General features: G+C 44.9%; 1 protein-coding gene across 1 annotated transcript in view; it reads right to left on the reverse strand.

Annotated features, from left to right (window-relative positions):
* cntn5 (contactin 5) overlaps positions 1 to 21,886 on the reverse strand; it is a 471,145-nt gene that overhangs the window by 342,885 nt on the left and 106,374 nt on the right. The window contains exon 5 of the mRNA XM_042296548.1: positions 12,457 to 12,552. Coding sequence (XP_042152482.1) covers positions 12,457 to 12,552 — 96 coding nt within the window. The remainder of the gene's footprint in view (positions 1 to 12,456; positions 12,553 to 21,886) is intronic.

Raw genomic sequence — 21,886 nt, forward strand, 5'->3', positions numbered from 1 at the left:
AGCTGAGGGCCTGGAGAAACAGTAAACAGCCTGGAGAAACAGTAAACAGCTGAGGGCCTGGTGAAACAGTAAACAGCTGAGGGCCTGAGAAACAGTAAACAGCTGAGGGCCTGGAGAAACAGTAAACAGCCTGGAGAAACAGTAAACAGCTGAGGGCCTGGAGAAACAGTAAACAGCCTGGAGAAACAGTAAACAGCTGAGGGCCTGGAGAAACAGTAAACAGCTGAGGGCCTGGAGAAACAGCAAACAGCCTGGAGAAACAGTAAACAGTTGAGGGCCTGGAGAAACAGTAAACAGCTGAGGGCCTGGAGAAACAGTAAACAGCCTGGAGAAACAGTAAACAGCTGAGTGCCTGGAGAAATAGTAAACAGTCTGGAGAAACAGTAAACAGTCTGGAGAAACAGTAAACAGCTGAGGGCCTGAGAAACAGTAAACAGCTGAGGGCCTGAAGAAACAGTAAACAGTCTGGAGAAACAGTAAACAGCTGAGGGCCTGGAGAAACAGTAAACAGCCTGGAGAAAGAGTAAACAGCTGAGGGCCTGAGAAACAGAAACAGTTGAGGGCCTGGAGAAACAGTAAACAGCCTGGAGAAACAGTAAACAGCTGAGGGCCTGAAGAAACAGTAAACAGTCTGGAGAAACAGTAAACAGTCTGGAGAAACAGTAAACAGCTGAGGGCCTGGAGAAACAGTAAACAGCCTGGAGAAACAGTAAACAGCTGAGGGCCTGGAGAAACAGTAAACAGCTGAGGGCCTGGAGAAACAGTAAACAGTTGAGGGCCTGGAGAAACAGTAAACAGCCTGGAGAAACAGTAAACAGCTGAGGGCCTGGTGAAACAGTAAACAGCCTGGAGAAACAGTAAACAGCTGAGGGCCTGGAGAAACAGTAAACAGTCTGGAGAAACAGTAAACAGCTGAGGGCCTGGAGAAACAGTAAACAGCCTGGAGAAACAGTAAACAGCCTGGAGAAACAGTAAACAGCTGAGGGCCTGGAGAAACAGTAAACAGCCTGGAGAAACAGTAAACAGCTGAGGGCCTGTAGAAACAGTAAACAGCCTGGAGAAACAGTAAACAGCTGAGGGCCTGGTGAAACAGTAAACAGCTGAGGGCCTGGAGAAACAGTAAACAGCTGAGGGCCTGGAGAAACAGTAAACAGCTGAGGGCCTGGAGAAACAGTAAACAGCTGAGGGCCTGGAGAAACAGTAAACAGCTGAGGGCCTGGAGAAACAGTAAACAGCTGAGGGCCTGGAGAAACAGTAAACAGCTGAGGGCCTGGAGAAACAGTAAACAGCTGAGGACCTGGAGAAACAGTAAACAGCTGAGGTCCTGGAGAAACAGTAAACAGCTGAGGGCCTGGAGAAACAGTAAACAGCTGAGGGCCTGGAGAAACAGTAAACAGTTGAGGGCCTGGAGAAACAGTAAACAGCTGAGGGCCTGGAGAAACAGCCTGGAGAAACAGTAAACAGCTGAGGGCCTGGAGAAACAGTAAACAGCCTGGAGAAACAGTAAACAGCCTGGAGAAACAGTAAACAGCCTGGAGAAACAGTAAACAGCTGAGGGCCTGGAGAAACAGTAAACAGCCTGGAGAAACAGTAAACAGCCTGGAGAAACAGTAAACAGCTGAGGGCCTGGAGAAACAGTAAACAGCCTGGAGAAACATTAAACAGCTGAGGGCCTGGAGAAACAGTAAACAGTCTGGAGAATCAGTAAACAGCTGAGGGCCTGGAGAAACAGTAAACAGTTGAGGGCCTGGAGAAACAGTAAACAGCCTGGAGAAACAGTAAACAGCTGAGGGCCTGGAGAAACAGTAAACAGCCTGGAGAAACAGTAAACAGTTGAGGGCCTGGAGACACAGTAAACAGCCTGGAGAAACAGTAAACAGCTGAGGGCCTGGAGAAACAGTAAACAGCTGAGGGCCTGGTGAAACAGTAAACAGTCTGGAGAAACAGTAAACAGTTGAGGGCCTGGAGAAACAGTAAACAGCTGAGGGCCTGGTGAAACAGTAAACAGTCTGGAGAAACAGTAAACAGCTGAGGGCCTGGAGAAACAGTAAACAGCTGAGGGCCTGGAGAAACAGTAAACAGCTGAGGGCCTGGAGAAACAGTAAACAGTCTGGAGAAACAGTAAACAGCCTGGAGAAACAGTAAACAGCTGAGGGCCTGGAGAAACAGTAAACAGTTGAGGGCCTGGAGAATCAGTAAACAGCTGAGGGCCTGGAGAATCAGTAAACACCTGAGGGCCTGGAGAAACAGTAAACAGTCTGGAGAGACAGTAAACAGCTGAGGGCCTGGAGAAACAGTAAACAGCTGAGGGCCTGGAGAAACAGTAAACAGCCTGGAGAAACAGTAAACAGCTGAGGGCCTGGAGAAACAGTAAACAGCTGAGGGCCTGGAGAAACAGTAAACAGCTGAGGACCTGGAGAAACAGTAAACAGTCTGGAGAAACAGTAAACAGTCTGGAGAAACAGTAAACAGCTGAGGGCCTGGAGAATCAGTAAACAGCTGAGGGCCTGGTGAAACAGTAAACAGTCTGGAGAAACAGTAAACAGCTGAGGGCCTGGAGAAACAGTAAACAGCTGAGGGCCTGGAGAAACAGTAAACAGCTGAGGGCCTGGAGAAACAGTAAACAGCTGAGGGCCTGGAGAAACAGTAAACAGTCTGGAGAAACAGTAAACAGCTGAGGGCCTGGAGAAACAGTAAACAGCCTGGAGAAACAGTAAACAGCCTGGAGAAACAGTAAACAGCTGAGGGCCTGGAGAAACAGTAAACAGCCTGGAGAAACAGTAAACAGCTAAGGGCAAGGTGAAACAGTAAACAGCTGAGGGCCTGGAGAAACAGTAAACAGCTGAGGGCCTGGAGAAACAGTAAACAGCTGAGGGCCTGGAGAAACAGTAAACAGCTGAGGGCCTGGAGAAACAGTAAACAGCTGAGGGCCTGGAGAAACAGTAAACAGCTGAGGACCTGGAGAAACAGTAAACAGCTGAGGGCCTGGAGAAACAGTAAACAGTTGAGGGCCTGGAGAAACAGTAAACAGTTGAGGGCCTGGAGAAACAGTAAACAGCTGAGGGCCTGGAGAAACAGCCTGGAGAAACAGTAAACAGTTGAGGGCCTGAAGAAACAGTAAACAGCCTGGAGAAATAGTAAACAGTCTGGAGAAACAGAAAACAGTCTGGAGAAACAGTAAACAGCTGAGGGCCTGGAGAAACAGTAAACAGTCTGGAGAAACAGTAAACAGCTGAGGGCCTGAAGAAACAGTAAACAGTCTGGAGAAACAGTAAACAGTCTGGAGAAACAGTAAACAGTTGAGGGCCTGGAGAAACAGTAAACAGCCTGGAGAAACAGTAAACAGCTGAGGGCCTGGAGAAACAGTAAACAGCTGAGGGCCTGGAGAAACAGTAAACAGCCTGGAGAAACAGTAAACAGCTGAGGGCCTGGAGAAACAGTAAACAGTTGAGGGCCTGGAGAAACAGTAAACAGCCTGGAGAAACAGTAAACAGTTGAGGGCCTGGAGAAACAGTAAACAGCCTGGAGAAACAGTAAACAGTTGAGGGCCTGGAGAAACAGTAAACAGCCTGGAGAAACAGTAAACAGCTGAGGGCCTGGAGAAACAGTAAACAGCTGAGGGCCTGGAGAAACAGTGAACAGCCTGGAGAAACAGTAAACAGCTGAGGGCCTGAGGGCTGAGGGCCTGGAGAAACAGTAAACAGCCTGGAGAAACAGTTGAGGGCCTGGAGAAACAGTAAACAGCTGAGGGCCTGGAGAAACAGTAAACAGCTGAGGGCCTGGAGAAACAGTAAACAGCCTGGAGAAACAGTAAACAGCCGAGGGCCTGAAGAAACAGTAAACATCCTGGAGAAACAGTAAACAGCTGAGGGCCTGGAGAAACAGTAAACAGCTGAGGGCCTGGAGAAACAGTAAACAGCTGAGGACCTGGAGAAATGTAACGACTCTTAAATTAATAGACAGAGGTATGGATGCCACGACTGATCATCCATGATATCAACATTATAGTTTTAACCATGCTATATTGTGTTTGTTTACAATTACATTTTTTACAAACATTGTAGTAAAAAAAGCTGATCTTTTGAGTTCATATGGGAAAAAAAGGTTGAACTACTGTCGCTGTTACATTATACATAAATCAATGGGTATGGTTCATTAATTAAAAAGTAACAAAATGGGTGTAGCATTTTAGCATAACAAAACAATCCCCAACAAAATCCACCTGTTTAAGCTAGATATTTCAGAATTAAGCTATTTAAAGTTTAAACTTAATTTAAAATGTTTAAGCTAGAGATAAAGTCTGTATTACTGATGTGTCAACTTCTGTCTGTAGTGTCCCAAAGGCTTGTGGACGTTTGCGACTCCCACAAACCGCAGAAGACTCTTCTGACGGTAACCCGGTAGCAGATTAAAAAAATGAATGGAAGTAATCACTGAGTTTACAAAACATTAAGAACATCTTACTAATTTTGAGTTTCAACCCCCCCTCACACCCCTTTCGCCTTCAGAACATCCTCAATTCGTCGGGGGATGGACTCTACAAGGTGTCGAAAGGGTTCCACAGGGACGTTGGCCCATGTTGACTCCAAAGCTTCCAACAGTTGGGTCAAGTTGTCTGCATGTCCTTTGGGTGGTGGACTATTCTTTAAACACATGGGAAACTGTTGAGCGTGAAAAACCCAGCAGTGTTGCAGTTCTTGACACAAACCGGTGCGGCCTGGCACCTACTACCATACCCTGTTTAAAGGCACTTCAATATTTTGTCTTGTCCGTTCACCCTCTGAACGACACACAGACACAATCCATGTCGCAATTGTCTCAAGGCTTAAAAATCCTTCATTAACATGACTCCTCCCCTTCGTCTACATTGATTTGAAGTGGCTTTAACAAGTGACATCAATCAATAAGGGATCATAACCTGGATTCACCTGGTCAGTCTATGTCAAGGAAAAAGCAGGTGTTCATAATGTTTTGTACGGTCAGTGTATTTGGAAGTACTTCCTTTTTTAAATGTTTTGACAATGTGTTTCTATGGGCTAATAGCAGTAAGGACTGTTATTCAATGTGTTTCTATGGGCTAATAGCAGTAAGGACTGTTATTCAATGTGTTTCTATTGGCTAATAGCAGTAAGGACTGTTATTCAATGTGTTTCTAATAGCAGTAAGGACTATCTGTTATTCAATGTGTTTCTATGGGCTAATAGCAGTAAGGACTATCTGTTATTCAATGTGTTTCTATGGGCTATTAGCAGTAAGGACTATCTGTTATTCAATGTGTTTCTATGGGCTAATAGCAGTAAGGACTATTCAATGTGTTTCTATGGGCTATTCAATGTGTTTCTATGGGCTAATAGCAGAAAGGACTGTTATTCTGTTATTCAATGTGTTTCTATGGGCTAATAGCAGAAAGGACTGTTATTCAATGTGTTTCTATCTGACTATCTGTTATTCAATGTGTTTCTATGGGCTAATAGCAGTAAGGACTATCTATTATTCAATGTGTTTCTATGGGCTAATAGCAGTAAGGACTATCTGTTATTCAATGTGTTTCTATGGGCTAATAGCAGTAAGGACTATCTGTTATTCAATGTGTTTCTATGGGCTAATAGCAGGGACTGTTATTCAAGTTTCATGGGCTAATAGCAGTAAGGACTGTTATTCAATGTGTTTCTATGGGCTAATAGCAGAAAGGACTGTTATTCAATGTGTTTCTATTGGCTAATAGCAGTAAGGACTATCTGTTATTCAATGTGTTTCTATGGGCTAATAGCAGTAAGGACTATCTATTATTCAATGTGTTTCTATGGGCTAATAGCAGTAAGGACTATCTGTTATTCAATGTGTTTCTATGGGCTAATAGCAGTAAGGACTGTTATTCAATGTGTTTCTATGGGCTAATAGCAGTAAGGACTATCTGTTATTCAATGTGTTTCTATTGGCTAATAGCAGTAAGGACTGTCTGTTATTCAATGTGTTTCTATGGGCTAATAGCAGTAAGGACTATCTGTTATTCAATGTGTTTCTATGGGCTAATAGCAGTAAGGTCTATCTGTTATTCAATGTGTTTCTATTGGCTAATAGCAGTAAGGACTGTCTGTTATTCAATGTGTTTCTATGGGCTAATAGCAGTAAGGACTGTTATTCAATGTGTTTCTATGGGCTAATAGCAGTAAGGACTATCTGTTATTCAATGTGTTTCTATGGGCTAATAGCAGTAAGGACTATCTGTTATTCAATGTGTTTCTATGGGCTAATAGCAGTAAGGACTATCTGTTATTCAATGTGTTTCTATTGGCTAATAGCAGTAAGGACTATCTGTTATTCAATGTGTTTCTAATAACAGTAAGGTCTATCTGTTATTCAATGTGTTTCTATGGGCTAATAGCAGTAAGGACTATCTATTATTCAATGTGTTTCTATGGGCTAATAGCAGTAAGGACTATCTGTTATTCAATGTGTTTCTATGGGCTAATAGCAGTAAGGACTATCTATTATTCAATGTGTTTCTATTGGCTAATAGCAGTAAGGACTATCTATTATTCAATGTGTTTCTATGGGCTAATAGCAGTAAGGACTATCTGTTATTCAATGTGTTTCTATGGGCTAATAGCAGTAAGGACTATCTGTTATTCAATGTGTTTCTATTGGCTAATATCAGTAAGGACTATCTGTTATTCAATGTGTTTCTATTGGCTAATAGCAGTAAGGACTATCTGTTATTCAATGTGTTTCTATGGGCTAATAGCAGTAAGGACTATCTGTTATTCAATGTGTTTCTAATAACAGTAAGGTCTATATGTTATTCAATGTGTCTCTATGGGCTAATAGCAGTAAGGACTATCTGTTATTCAATGTGTTTCTATTGGCTAATAGCAGTAAGGACTATCTGTTATTCAATGTGTTTCTATGGGCTAATAGCAGTAAGGACTATATGTTATTCAATGTGTTTCTATTGGCTAATAGCAGTAAGGACTATATGTTATTCAATGTGTTTCTATGGGCTAATAGCAGTAAGGACTATCTGTTATTCAATGTGTTTCTATTGGCTAATAGCAGTAAGGACTATCTGTTATTCAATGTGTTTCTATGGGCTAATAGCAGTATGGCCAAATGCAATGTTTCATCTTCATTTCAGTATGTATATAAACGTATATACAGTGCCTTGCGAAAGTATTCGGCCCCCTTGAACTTTGCGACCTTTTGCCAAATTTCAGGCTTCAAACATAAAGATATAAAACTGTATTTTTTTGTGAAGAATCAACAACAAGTGGGACACAATCATGAAGTGGAACGACATTTATTGGATATTTCAAACTTTTTTAACAAATCAAAAACTGAAAAATTGGGCATGCAAAATTATTCAGCCCCTTTACTTTCAGTGCAGCAAACTCTCTCCAGAAGTTCAGTGAGGATCTCTGAATGATCCAATGTTGACCTAAATGACTAATAATGATAAATACAATCCACCTGTGTGTAATCAAGTCTCCGTATAAATGCACCTGCACTGTGATAGTCTCAGAGGTCCGTTAATCTTAAGTCGACCCTCTACTTTTTCGAACATTCTGTTAAAAATCGCGCAACATTTCGGCGTCCTGCTACTCATGCCAGGAATATAGTATATGCATATGATTAGTATGTGTGGATAGAAAACACTCACGTTTCTAAAACTGGTTAAATCACCGCTGTGACTATAACAGAGCGTCTGTTTCATCGAAAAGCGCAAGAAAAACTGATCACTGAAAACTGAAAAAAAAAAAATATCCATGCGCCACTGGCATGTATTTTTCAAGGGGCACGAAATTAAATGGGGCCGAGATTGCAAGTCCTACAGCTTCCACACGATGTCACCACTCTTGTCAATTGCCTTCTCGTTGTTTCTTGGTCAAACGAGGAAGAGAGACCACTTTCCATCCGGTCTCCGACAGGAAGTTTTGGAAGAGAGATTTCGGAAGATGATTTGAAAGCGTGGAGCTATTGAATACACATCGCCTCGTGATCAATTTGATAGATTATTAACGTTTACTAATACCTAAAGTTGGATTACAAAAGTATTTCGAAGTGTTTTGTGAAAGTTTATCGTCGACTTTTTTAATTTAAAAAAATGACGTAGCGTTTTGAAACTGTGTTTTTTTCTGAATCACACAGTTTCCATAGATGGATATTTTGGGTATATATATGGACCGATTTAATCGAAAAAAGACCCAATAGTGATGTTTATGGGACATATAGGAATGCCAACAAAGAAGCTCGTCCTAGGTAATGAAAGTTTTATATTTTATTTCTGCTATTTGTGTAGCGCCGGCTACGCTAATTCTTTTGTTTACGTCGCCTTCAGGTATTTCGGGCTGTTGCATGCTATCAGATAATAGCTTCTCATGCTTCTCATGCTTTCGCCGAAAAGCATTTTAATAATATGACTCGTTGGCTAGATTCACAACGAGTGTAGCTTTAATTCAGTGCCCTGCATGTGTGTTTTGATGAACGTTTGAGTTTTAACGAGTGCTATTAGCATTTGGCGTAGCGCATTTGCATTTCCAGATGCCTAGATGGGACGTCTGCGTCTCAGGTCGACGCAAGAGGTTAAAAGCGCAGAGAGCATCATGAAGAACAAGGAACACACCAGGCAGGTCCGAGATACTGTTGGGAAGAAGTTTAAAGCCGGATTTGGATACAAAAAGATTTCCCAAGCTTTAAACATCCCAAGGAGCACTGTGCAAACGATACTTCCATTTCAATATTATCAGACCACTGCAAATCTACCAAGACGTGGCCGTCCCTCTAAACTTTCAGCTCATACAAGGAGAAGACTGATCAGAGATGCAGCCAAGAGGCCCATAATCACTCTGGATGAACTGCAGAGATCTACAGCTGAGGTGGGAGACTCTGTCCATAGGACAACAATCAGTCGTATATTGCACAAATCTGGCCTTTATGGAAGAGTGGCAAGAAGAAAGCCATTTCTTAAAGATATCCATAAAAAGTGTTGTTTAAAGTTTGCCACAAGCCACCTGGGAGACACAAGCCACCTGGGGGCCTGCTTTTCTTCAGCAGGGACAGGGAAGATGGTTAAAATTGATGGGAAGATGGATGGAGCCAAATACAGGACCATTCTGGAAGAAAACCTGATGGAGTCTGCAAAAGACCTGAGACTGGGACTGAGATTTGTCTTCCAACAAGACAATGATCCAAAACATAAAGCAAAATCTACAATGGAATGGTTCAAAAATAAACATATCCAGGTGTTAGAATGGCCAAGTCAAAGTCCAGACCTGAATCCAATCGAGAATCTGTGGAAAGAACTGAAAACTGCTGTTCACAAATGCTCTCCAACCAACCTCACTGAGCTCGAGCTGTTTTGCAAGGAGGAATGGGAAAAAATGTCAGTCTCTCGATGTGCAAAACTGATAGAGACATACCCCAAGCGACTTACAGCTGTAATCGCAGCAAAAGGTGGCGCTACAAAGTATTAACTTAAGGTGGCTGAATAATTTTGCACGCCCAATTTTTCAGTTTTTGATTTGTTAAAAAAGTTTGAAATATCCAATAAATGTCGTTCCACTTCATGATTGTGTCCCACTTGTTGTTGATTCTTCCCAAAAAATACAGTTTTATATCTTTATGTTTGAAGCCTGAAATGTGGCAAAAGGTCGCAAAGTTCAAGGGGGCGAATACTTTCGCAAGGCACTGTATATATATGTATATAAACGTATATATATATATATATATATATATATATATATATATATATATATATACACACACACACACACACACAGCAGGGAGCACTACCTAGTTACTGTATATACTCTAATGAAACAGCAGAGAGCAGGTCTCGAACCCTCAACCTTCGACCAAGAGGTCCGGTGTGCTTATCAACCCGGGGTCGATTTCCACCCTTATCAACCCGGGGTCGATTTCCACCCTTATCAACCCGGGGTCGAATTCCACCCTTATCAACCCAGGGTCGATTTCCACCCTTATCAACCCAGGGTCGATTTCCACCCTTATCAACCCAGGGTCGATTTCCACCCCTATCAACCCAGGGTCGATTTCCACCCTTATCAACCCAGGGTCGATTTCCATTATCAACCCAGGGTCGATTTCCACCCTTATCAACCCAGGGTCGATTTCCACCCTTATCAACCCAGGGTCGATTTCCACAATTATCAACCCAGGGTCGATTTCCACCCTTATAATCCCAGGGTCGATTTCCACGATTATAAACCCAGGGTCGATATCCACCCTTATAAACCCAGGGTCGCTACACTATATACACTGCTCAAAAAAATTAAGGGAACACTTAAACAACACAATGTAACTCCAAGTCAATCACACTTCTGTGAAATCAAACTGTCCACTTAGGAAGCAACACTGATTGACAATAAATGTCACATGCTATTGTGCAAATGGAAGACAACAGGTGGAAATTATAGGCAATTAGCAAGACATCCCCAATAAAGGAGTGGTTCTGCAGGTGATAACCACAGACCACTTCTCAGTTCCTATGATTCCTGGCTGATGTTTTGGTCACTTTTGAATGCTGGCGGTGCTTTCACTCTAGTGGTAGCATGAGACGGAGTCTACAACCCACACAAGTGGCTCAGGTAGTGCAGCCCATCCAGGATGGCACATCAATGCGAGCTGTGTCAAGAAGGTTTGCTGTGTCTGTCAGCGTAGTGTCCAGAGCATGGAGGCGCTACCAGCAGACAGGCCAGTACATCAGAAGACGTGGAGGAGGCGGTAGGAGGGCAACAACGCAGCAGCAGGACCGCTACCTCCGCCTTTGTGCAAGGAGGAGTAGGGGGAGCACTGCCAGAGCCCTGCAAAATGAACTCCAGCAGGCCACAAATGTGCATGTGCTCAAAACGGTTGTGCTTACAGCCCAACACCGTGCAGGACGTTTTTCATTTGCCAGAGAACCCCAAGATTGGCAAATTCGCCACTGGCGCCCTGTGCTCTTCACAGATGAAAGCAGGTTCACACTGAGCACATGTGACAGACGTGACAGTCTGGAGACGCTGTGGAGAACGTTCTGCTGCCTGCAACATCCTCCAGCATGACCGGTTTGGTGGTGGGTCAGTCATGGTGCGGGGTGGCATTTCTTTGGGGGGCCGCACAGCCTTCCATGTGCTCGCCAGAGGTAGCCTGACTGCCATTAGGTACCGAGATGAGATCCTCAGACCCCTTGTGAGACCATATGCTGGTGCGGTTGGCCCTGGGTTCCTCCTAATGCAAGACAATGCTAGACCTCATGTGGCTGGAGTGTGTCAGCAGTTCCTGCAAGGGGAAGGCATTGATGCTATGGACTGGCCCGCCCGTTCCCCAGACCTGAATCCAATTGAGCACATCTGGGACATCATGTCTCGCTCCATCCACCAACGCCACGTTGCACCACAGACTGTCCAGGAATTGGCGGATGCTTTAGTCCAGGTCTGGGAGGAGATCCCTCAGGAGACCATCCGCCACCTCATCAGGAGCATGCCCAGGCATTGTAGGGAGGTCATACAGGCACGTGGAGGCCACACACACTACTGAGCCTCATTTTGACTTGTTTTAAGGACATTACATCAAAGTTGGATCAGCCTGTAGTGTGGTTTTCCACTTTAATTTTGAGTGTAACTCCAAATCCAGACCTCCATGGGTTGATAAATTTGATTTCCATTGATAATTTTTGTGTGATTTTGTTGTCAGCACATTCAACTATGTAAAGAAAAAAGTATTTAATAAGAATATTTAATTAATTCAGATCTAGGATGTGTTATTTTAGTGTTCCCTTTATTTTTTGAGCAGTGTATATATACAGAGGGGCAAAAAAGTATTTAGTCAGCGACCAATTGTGCAAGTTCTCCCACTTAAAAAATGAGAGAGGCCTGTAATTTTCATCATAGGTACACTTCAACTATGACAGACAAAATGAGAAAAAATTCCAGAAAATCACATTGTAGGATTTTTAATGAATTTATATGCAAATTATGGTGGAAAATAAGTATTGGGCCCGGGGATGGGTTACCTGAAGAATGAGGTGGAGAGGTACACATGAGGAGGGTTAGGGGTTAAGTGTCTTACCTGGAGAATGAGGGGGTGGGGTACACATGAGGAGAGTTAGGGGTTAAGTGTCTTACCTGGAGAATGAGGGGTGGGGTACACATGAGGAGAGTTAGGGGTTAAGTGTCTTACCTGGAGAATGAGGGGGTGGGGTACACATGAGGAGGGTTAGGGTTTGAGGGTCTTACCTGGAGAATGAGGGGGTGGGGTACACATGAGGAGGGTTAGGGGTTAAGTGTCTTACCTGGAGAATGAGGGGTGGGGTACACATGAGGAGGGTTAGGGGTTAAGTGTCTTACCTGGAGAATGAGGGGGTGGGGTACACATGAGGAGGGTTAGGGGTTAAGTGTCTTACCTGGAGAATGAGGGGGTGGGGTACACATGAGGAGGGTTAGGGGTTAAGTGTCTTACCTGGAGAATGAGGGGGTGGGGTACACATGAGCACCACTCCTTGTCCTTCCCTTACAGACACACCTCCTCTCGTCCTCCCACTGAAGGATCCCAGATCTGTACCAGGAAACAACAAAATGAACAGCATTAATATTTGCTATTGTACACAGTTACAGGTATTTACAATGTTATTCTACACAGTTACAGTTATTTACAATGTTATTCTACACAGTTACAGTTATTTACAATGCTATTCTGCACAGTTACAGTTATTTACAATGTTATTCTGCACAGTTACAGTTATTTACAATGCTATTGTACACAGTTAGTTATTTACAATGCTATTCTACACAGTTACAATGCTATTCTACACAGTTACAGGTATTTACAATGCTATTCTACACAGTTACAGATATTTACAATGCTATTCTACACAGTTACAGTTATTTACAATGTTATTCTACACAGTTACAGGTATTTACAATGCTATTGTATGGATACTTTCTACAATGCTATTGTATGGTTACTTTCTAAGGACACACCCCTGGTTACTTTCTAAGGACACACCCCTGGTTACTTTCTAAGGACACACCCCTGGTTACTTTGTAATGACACACCCCTAGTTATTTCGAAGGACACACCCCTGGTTACATTCTAAGGACACACCCCTGGTTACTTTCTAAGGACACACCCCTATTTACTTTCTAAGGACACACCCCTGGTTACATTCTAAGGACACACCCCTGGTGACTTTCTAAGGACACACCCCTATTTACTTTCTATAAGGACACACCCCTGGTTACATTCTAAGGACACACCCCTGGTTACATTCTAAGGACACACCCCTGGTGACTTTCTAAGGACACACCCCTATTTACTTTCTATAAGGACACACCCCTGGTTACATTCTAAGGACACACCCCTATTTACTTTCTAATGACACACCCCTGGTGACTTTCTAAGGACACACCCCTATTTACTTTCTAAGGACACACCCCTGGTTACATTCTAAGGACACACCCCTGGTTACATTCTAAGGACACACCCCTATTTACTTTCTAAGGACACACCCCTGGTTACTTTCTAAGGACACACTCCTAGTTACTTTCTAAGGACACACCCCTGGTGACATTCTAAGGACACACCCCTGGTGACATTCTAAGGACACACCCCTGGTTACATTCTAAGGACACACCCCTATTTACTTTCTAAGGACTCACCCCTGGTTACATTCTAAGGACACACCCCTATTTACTTTCTAAGGACACACCCCTGGTTACTTTCTAAGGACACACTCCTAGTTACTTTCTAAGGACACACCCCTGGTGACATTCTAAGGACACACCCCTGGTGACATTCTAAGGAGACACACCTGGTTACTTTCTAAGGACACACCCCTAGTTACTTTCTAAGGACACACCCCTGGTTACTTTCTAAGGACACACTCCTAGTTACTTTCTAAGGAGACACCCCTGGTTACTTTCTAAGGACACACCCCTAGTTACTTTCTAAGGACACACCCCTGGTTACTTTCTAAGGAGACACACCCCTAGTTACTTTCTAAGGAGACACACCCCTAGTTACTTTCAAAGGACACACCCCTGATAACTTTCTAAGGAGACACACCCCTAGTTACTTTCAAAGGACACACCCCTGGTAACTTTCTAAGGAGACACACCCCTAGTTAATTTCTAAGGAGACACACCCCTGGTTACTTTCTAAGGACACACTCCTGGTTACTTTCTAAGGACACACCCCTAGTTACTTTCTAAGGACACACCCCTAGTTTCTTTCTAAGGACACACCCCTGGTTACTTTCTAAGGAGACACACCCCTAGTTACTTTCTAAGGAGACACACCCCTAGTTACTTTCAAAGGACACACCCCTGGTAACTTTCTAAGGAGACACACCCCTAGTTACTTTCTAAGGACACACTCCTAGTTACTTTCTAAGGAGACACACCCCTAGTTACTTTCTAAGGAGACACACCCCTGGTTACTTTCTAAGGACACACTCCTGGTTACTTTCTAAGGACACACCCCTAGTTACTTTCTAAGGACACACCCCTAGTTTCTTTCTAAGGACACACCCCTGGTTACTTTCTAAGGAGACACACTCCTAGTTACTTTCTAAGGAGACACACCCCTAGTTACTTTCAAAGGACACACCCCTGGTAACTTTCTAAGGAGACACACCCCTAGTTACTTTCAAAGGACACACCCCTGGTAACTTTCTAAGGAGACACACCCCTAGTTACTTTCTAAGGAGACACACCCTGGTTACTTTCTAAGGACACACTCCTGGTTACTTTCTAAGGACACACCCCTAGTTACTTTCTAAGGACACACCCCTAGTTTCTTTCTAAGGACACACCCCTGGTTACTTTCTAAGGAGACACACCCCTAGTTACTTTCTAAGGAGACACACCCCTGGTTACTTTCTAAGGACACACCCCTAGTTTCTTTCTAAGGACACACCCCTAGTTACTTTCTAAGGACACACCCCTAGTTTCTTTCTAAGGACACACCCCTGGTTACTTTCTAAGGAGACACACCCCTAGTTACTTTCTAAGGAGACACACCCCTAGTTACTTTCAAAGGACACACCCCTGATAACTTTCTAAGGAGACACACCCCTAGTTACTTTCAAAGGACACACCCCTGGTAACTTTCTAAGGAGACACACCCCTAGTTACTTTCTAAGGAGACACACCCCTGGTTATTTTCTAAGGACATACCACTGGTTACTTTCTAAGGACATACCCCTAGTTACTTTCTAAGGACATACCCCTGTTTACTTTCAAAGGACACACCCCTGGTAACTTTCAAAGGACACACCCCTGGTAACTTTCAAAGGACACACCCCTGGTAACTTTCAAAGGAGACACACCCCTAGTTACTTTCTAAGGAGACACACCCCTAGTTACTTTCAAAGGACACACCCCTGGTTACTTTCAAAGGACACACCCCTGGTTACTTTCAAAGGACACACCCCTGGTTAGTATATACAAGATCTGTTGACTCAGGTCAGAGATCAATTCAACACATTAATTGATGCTTAGTGTAGACACCATTCCATTGGCTCTCTGCTTCCTTGAGTGTGTCCCAAATTACATCCTATACATGGAATGTGGTTCCTATGCAGGGAATAGGGTTCCTATACACAGATAATAGGGTTCCAGGGAATAGGGTTCCTATACAGGGAATAGGGTTCCTATACAGGGAATAGGGTTCCTATGCAGGGAATAGGGTTCCTATGCAGGGAATAGGGTTCCTATGCAGGGAATAGGGATGTGTAAGGCCGGTTCTTAGACATCCCAATTCATATTAAATGTTCTGTATTACAGTTAGGGCCCAGTTAGGGCCCAGTTAGGGTCCAGTTAGGGCCCAGTTAGGGTCCAGTTAGGGCCCAGTTAGGGTCCAGTTAAGGCCCAGTTAGGGCCCAGTTAAGGCCCAGTTAGGGTCCAGTTAGGGTCCAGTTAAGGCCCAGTTAGGGCCCAGTTAAGGTCCAGTTAGGGCCCAGTTAGGGCCCAGTTAAGGCCCAGTTAGGGCCCAGTTAAGGCCCAGTTAAGGTCCAGTTAAGGCCCAGTTAGGGTCTAGTTAAGGCCCAGTTAGGGCCCAGTTAGGGTCCAGTTAGGGCCCAGTTAGGGTCCAGTTAAGGCCCAGTTAGGGTCCAGTTAGGGCCCAGTTAAGGCCCAGTTAGTGCCCAGTTAAGGCCCAGTTAGGGTCCAGTTAAGGCCCAGTTAGGGCCCAGTTAGGGTCCAGTTAGGGCCCAGTTAGGGTCCAGTTAGGGTCCAGTTAAGGCCCAGTTATGGCCCAGTTAGGGTCCAGTTAGGGCCCAGTTAAGGCGTATACAATATACAATACACAGGCCGAATGGAAAACACACACAATACATCTACATCCTGACACAATAAATACTGTATCACTGTTAGTTGGTTGACCATTTGAGGGCTTGGATTATAAAAAAACAAATTTGAATCAATATGTAGATTAATAGTATCTACATAAAGCTACGATTAAATCATGTATAAGGACACGACACGGCTCCTCTACTCAAGTGACCAATCACATTACGATTCTGCAATCACCAATCTGTGTAGGTGTGTCCCAAATCGCAAGCTATTCCACAGGGCTCTGGTTAAAAGTAGTGCACCATTTAGTAAAGAGTGTGCCATTTGGGATGCCCCCTAGTCTACAATTCAGTGGCACTCTGCCATCCAAGTAAAGCAGGTTTTTCCACCATAACGCGTAAATTGCTTGTAAAGGTTGATTGTTTGTATGAAGAGACTTGAGTCTGTATTCTATCTGTGAACAGGCAGATTGTAAACAACCATTACTAAGGTCAGCCTTCACATGAGACATAACAACAGGCTAACCATTACTAAGGTCAGCCTTCACATGAGACATAACAACAGGCTAACCATTACTAAGGTCAGCCTTCACATGAGACATAACAACAGGCTAACCATTACTAAGGTCAGCCTTCACATGAGACATAACAACAGGCTAACCGTTACTAAGGTCAGCCTTCACATGAGACATAACAACAGGCTAACCGTTACTAAGGTCAGCCTTCACATTAGACATAACAACAGGCTAAGTTACTAAGGTCAGCCTTCACATGAGATAACAACAGGCTAAGACTAAGGTCAGCCTTCACATGAGACATAACAACAGGCTAACCGTTACTAAGGTCAGCCTTCACATGAGACATAACAACAGGCTAACCGTTACTAAGGTCAGCCTTCACATGAGACATAACAACAGGCTAACCGTTACTAAGGTCAGCCTTCACATGAGACATAACAACAGGCTAACCGTTACTAAGGTCAGCCTTCACATGAGACATAACAACAGGCGTTACTAAGGTCAGCCTTCACATGAGACATAACAACAGGCTAACCGTTACTAAGGTCAGCCTTCACATGAGACATAACAACAGGCTAACCGTTACTAAGGTCAGCCTTCACATGAGACATAACAACAGGCTAACCGTTACTAAGGTCAGCCTTCACATGAGACATAACAACAGGCTAACCATTACTAAGGTCAGCCTTCACATGAGACATAACAACAGGCTAACCATTACTTAGTTAGTGAGTTAGTGATCCAAGATGGCGTAGCAGTAAGTCGCCCTGTCTCGTCGTGTCCCTTGTATATATCGTCTATTTTTCGTTTTTTACATATTTTACATATTTTTCTTCAAAAACATTTTGCTAAACCTAAGCTTCCAAATACTCTCCTGCAACCCGCCTCACCCAATGTAGCTATTTTTCCTAAAGTATTTATATTTACTTCGGAGCCGGAACCCCTCAACTGAAGCTAGCCGGCTAACCACCAGCTATGCTAGCGGTCTTCAGCTAACCGGTCATCAGCTAAGCTAACCTTTAGCTCGGAAAGCTCTCGCCAGCTCGAACAACGCGACTCTAACCAGAGCATAACGGACCTATTTATTTTTCATCCCCGGATTCATCCCTGGACTCCCACCGCAAACGGAACATTTCAGCTGGATCTTCACAGCTAGCTATCTAGCTAAACCGCAACCCCGGATGTTTACTCCTGGCTAGCGCTTCCACCCACTTAGCGTGAAGCTAGCCCGGCCAGCGCACCTGTACTACCACCGTAGCATACCCCTGGGCTACAATACCCGGGCCCACGACCGGTCTATCGATGTCACCGCATGAAGAGGAATAAACAGACTCACCCCATCGCGACGTCCCCTACAGGCCAACTCTCTAGCCCTCGCTATCTCCCTGCTTGCTAAACTCGGCCTGCTAACTGCTACCTTGTTTAGCCCGGGCCTACGAACTGTTAGCTTGTTAGCACAGGCCTGCTAACTGCTAGCTTGTCTAGCCCGGGCCTACGAACTGTTAGCTTGTTAGCACAGGCCTGCTAACCGTCTGAATCGCCGCGTCCCAAACACTCACCGGACCCATATTTACTTTCTATCTCTTCTTGATTTTTAATCTGTTTAAACCTTTCTGGAAACCTGGCTCACCCAATGTGATACGGAATCGCTATTATTTTTAATTTTTAGAACACACTCAAGAACCTCCAGAAGCTAACCAGCTAACTAGCTACAAGCTATTTAGTCATTGTTAACTTTTTTTTCAACCTGGATAACACTCGCCAGTCCAGCTTCCCTGCCCCATCCACCGCTGCCCCTGGACACTGATCTCTTGGCTACATAGCTGATGCACTCTGGACTGTCCATTAATCACGGTACTCCATTCTGCTTGTTTATGTTTTATCTGTCGGCCCCGTTGCCTAGTCAACGCCATTTTACCTGCTGTTGTTGTGCTAGCTGATTAGCTGTTGTCTCACCTACTGTTTAAGCTAGCTTTCCCAATTCAACACCTGTGATTACTGTATGCCTCACTGTATGTCTCTCTCAAATGTCAATATGCCTTGTATACTGTTGCTCAGGTTAGTTATCATTGTTCTAGTTCACAATGGAGCCCCTAGTTCTACTCTTCATACCCCTGATAACTCCTTTGTCCCACCTCCCACACATGCGGTGACCTCACCCATTACAACCAGCATGTCCAGAGACACAACCTCTCTCATCATCACCCAGTGCCTGGGCTTACCCCCGCTGTACCCGCACCCCACCATACCCCTGTCTGCGCATTATGCCCTGAATTTATTCTACCATGCCCAGAAACCTGCTCCTCTTATTCTCTGTCCCCAACGCTCTAGGCGACCAGTTTTGATAGCCTTTAGCCGCACCCTCATACTACTCCTTCTCTGTTCCGCGGGTGATGTGGAGGTAAACCCAGGCCCTGCATGTCCCCAGGCACCCTCATTTGTTGACTTCTGTGATCGAAAAAGCCTTGGTTTCTGCATGTCAACATCAGAAGCCTCCTCCCTAAGTTTGTTTTACTCACTGCTCTAGCACACTCTGCTAACCCTGATGTCCTTGCTGTGTCTGAATCCTGGCTCAGGAAGGCCACCAAAATTCAGAGATTTCCATACCCAACTATAACATCTTCCGTCAAGATAGAACTGCTAAAGGGGGAGGAGTTGCAGTCTACTGCAGAGATAGCCTGCAAAGTAATGTCATACTTTCCAGGTCCATACCCAAACAGTTCGAACTACTAATTTTGAAAATTACTCTCTCCAGAAATAAGTCTCTCACTGTTGCCGCCTGCTACCGACCCCCCTCAGCCCCCAGCTGTGCCCTGGACACCATTTGTGAATTGATCGCCCCCCATCTAGCCTCAGAGTTTGTTCTGTTTGGTGACCTAAACTGGGATATGCTTAACACCCCGCCAGTCCTACAATCTAAGCTAGATGCCCTCAATCTCACACAAATCATCAAGGAACCCACCAGGTACAACCCTAACTCTGTAAACAAGGGCACCCTCATAGACGTCATCCTGACCAACTGGCCCTCCAAATACACCTCCGCTGTCTTCAACCAGGATCTCAGCGATCACTGCCTCATTGCCTGTATCCGCTACGGAGCCGCAGTCAAACGACCACCCCTCATCACTGTCAAACGCTCCCTAAAACACTTCTGTGAGCAGGCCTTTCTAATCGACCTGGCCCGGGTATCCTGGAAGGACATTGACCTCATCCCGTCAGTTGAGGATGCCTGGTCATTCTTTAAAAGTAACTTCCTCACCATTTTAGATAAGCATGCTCCGTTCAAAAAATGCAGAACTAAGAACAGATACAGTCCTTGGTTCACCCCAGACCTGACTGCCCTCGACCAGCACAAAAACATCCTGTGGCGGACTGCAATAGCATCGAATAGTCCCCGGGATATGCAACTGTTCAGGGAAGTCCGTAACCAATACACGCAGTCAGTCAGGAAAGCTAAGGCCAGCTTCTTCAGGCAGAAGTTTGCATCATGTAGCTCCAACTCCAAAAGTTCTGGGACACTGTGAAGTCCATGGAGAACAAGAGCACCTCCTCCCAGCTGCCCACTGCACTGAGGCTAGGTAACACGGTCACCACCAATAAATCCATGATTATCGAAAACTTCAATAAGCATTTCTCAACGGCTGGCCATGCCTTCCGCCTGGCTACTCCAACCTCGGCCAACAGCTCTGCCCCCCGGCAGCTCCTCGCCCAAGCCTCTCCAGGTTCTCCTTTACCCAAATCCAGATAGCAGATGTTCTGAAAGAGCTGCAAAACCTGGACCCGTACAAATCAGCTGGGCTTGACAATCTGGACCCCCTATTTCTGAAACTTTCCGCCGCCATTGTCGCAACCCCTATTACCAGCCTGTTCAACCTCTCTTTCATATCGTCTGAGATCCCCAAGGATTGAAAGCTGCCGCAGTCATCCCCCTCTTCAAAGGGGGAGACACCCTGGACCCAAACTGTTACAGACCTATATCCATCCTGCCCTGCCTATCTAAGGTCTTCGAAAGCCAAGTCAACAAACAGGTCACTGACCATCTCGAATCCCACCGTACCTTCTCCGCTGTGCAATCTGGTTTCCGAGCCGGTCACGGGTGCACCTCAGCAACACTCAAGGTACTAAACGATATCATAACCGCCATCGATAAAAGACAGTACTGTGCAGCCGTCTTCATTGACCTTGCCAAGGCTTTCGACTCTGTCAATCACCATATTCTTATCGGCAGACTCAGTAGCCTCGGTTTTTCGGATGACTGCCTTGCCTGGTTCACCAATTACTTTGCAGACAGAGTTCAGTGTGTCAAATCGGAGGGCATGCTGTCCGGTCCTCTGGCAGTCTCTATGGGGGTGCCACAGGGTTCAATTCTCGGGCCGACTCTTTTCTCTGTATATATCAATGACGTTGCTCTTGCTGCGGGCGATTCCCTGATCCACCTCTACGCAGACGACACCATTCTATATACTTTCGGCCCGTCCTTGGACACTGTGCTATCCAACCTCCAAACAAGCTTCAATGCCATACAACACTCCTTCCGTGGCCTCCAACTGCTCTTAAACGCTAGTAAAACCAAATGCATGCTTTTCAACCGATCGCTGCCTGCACCCGCATGCCCGACTAGCATCACCACCCTGGATGGTTCCGACCTTGAATATGTGGACATCTATAAGTACCTAGGTGTCTGGCTAGACTGCAAACTCTCCTTCCAGACTCATATCAAACATCTCCAATCGAAAATCAAATCAAGAGTCGGCTTTCTATTCCGTAACAAAGCCTCCTTCACTCACGCCGCCAAGCTTACCCTAGTAAAACTGACTATCCTTCCGATCCTCGACTTCGGCGATGTCATCTACAAAATGGCTTCCAACACTCTACTCAGCAAACTGGATGCAGTCTATCACAGTGCCATCCGTTTTGTCACTAAAGCACCTTATACCACCCACCACTGCGACCTGTATGCTCTAGTCGGCTGGCCCTCATTACATATTCGTCGCCAGACCCACTGGCTCCAGGTCATCTACAAGTCCATGCTAGGTAAAGCTCCGCCTTATCTCAGTTCACTGGTCACGATGGCAACACC

Source organism: Oncorhynchus tshawytscha, linkage group LG13 (genome assembly GCF_018296145.1).
Source record: "Oncorhynchus tshawytscha isolate Ot180627B linkage group LG13, Otsh_v2.0, whole genome shotgun sequence".
NCBI lineage: Eukaryota > Metazoa > Chordata > Actinopteri > Salmoniformes > Salmonidae > Oncorhynchus > Oncorhynchus tshawytscha.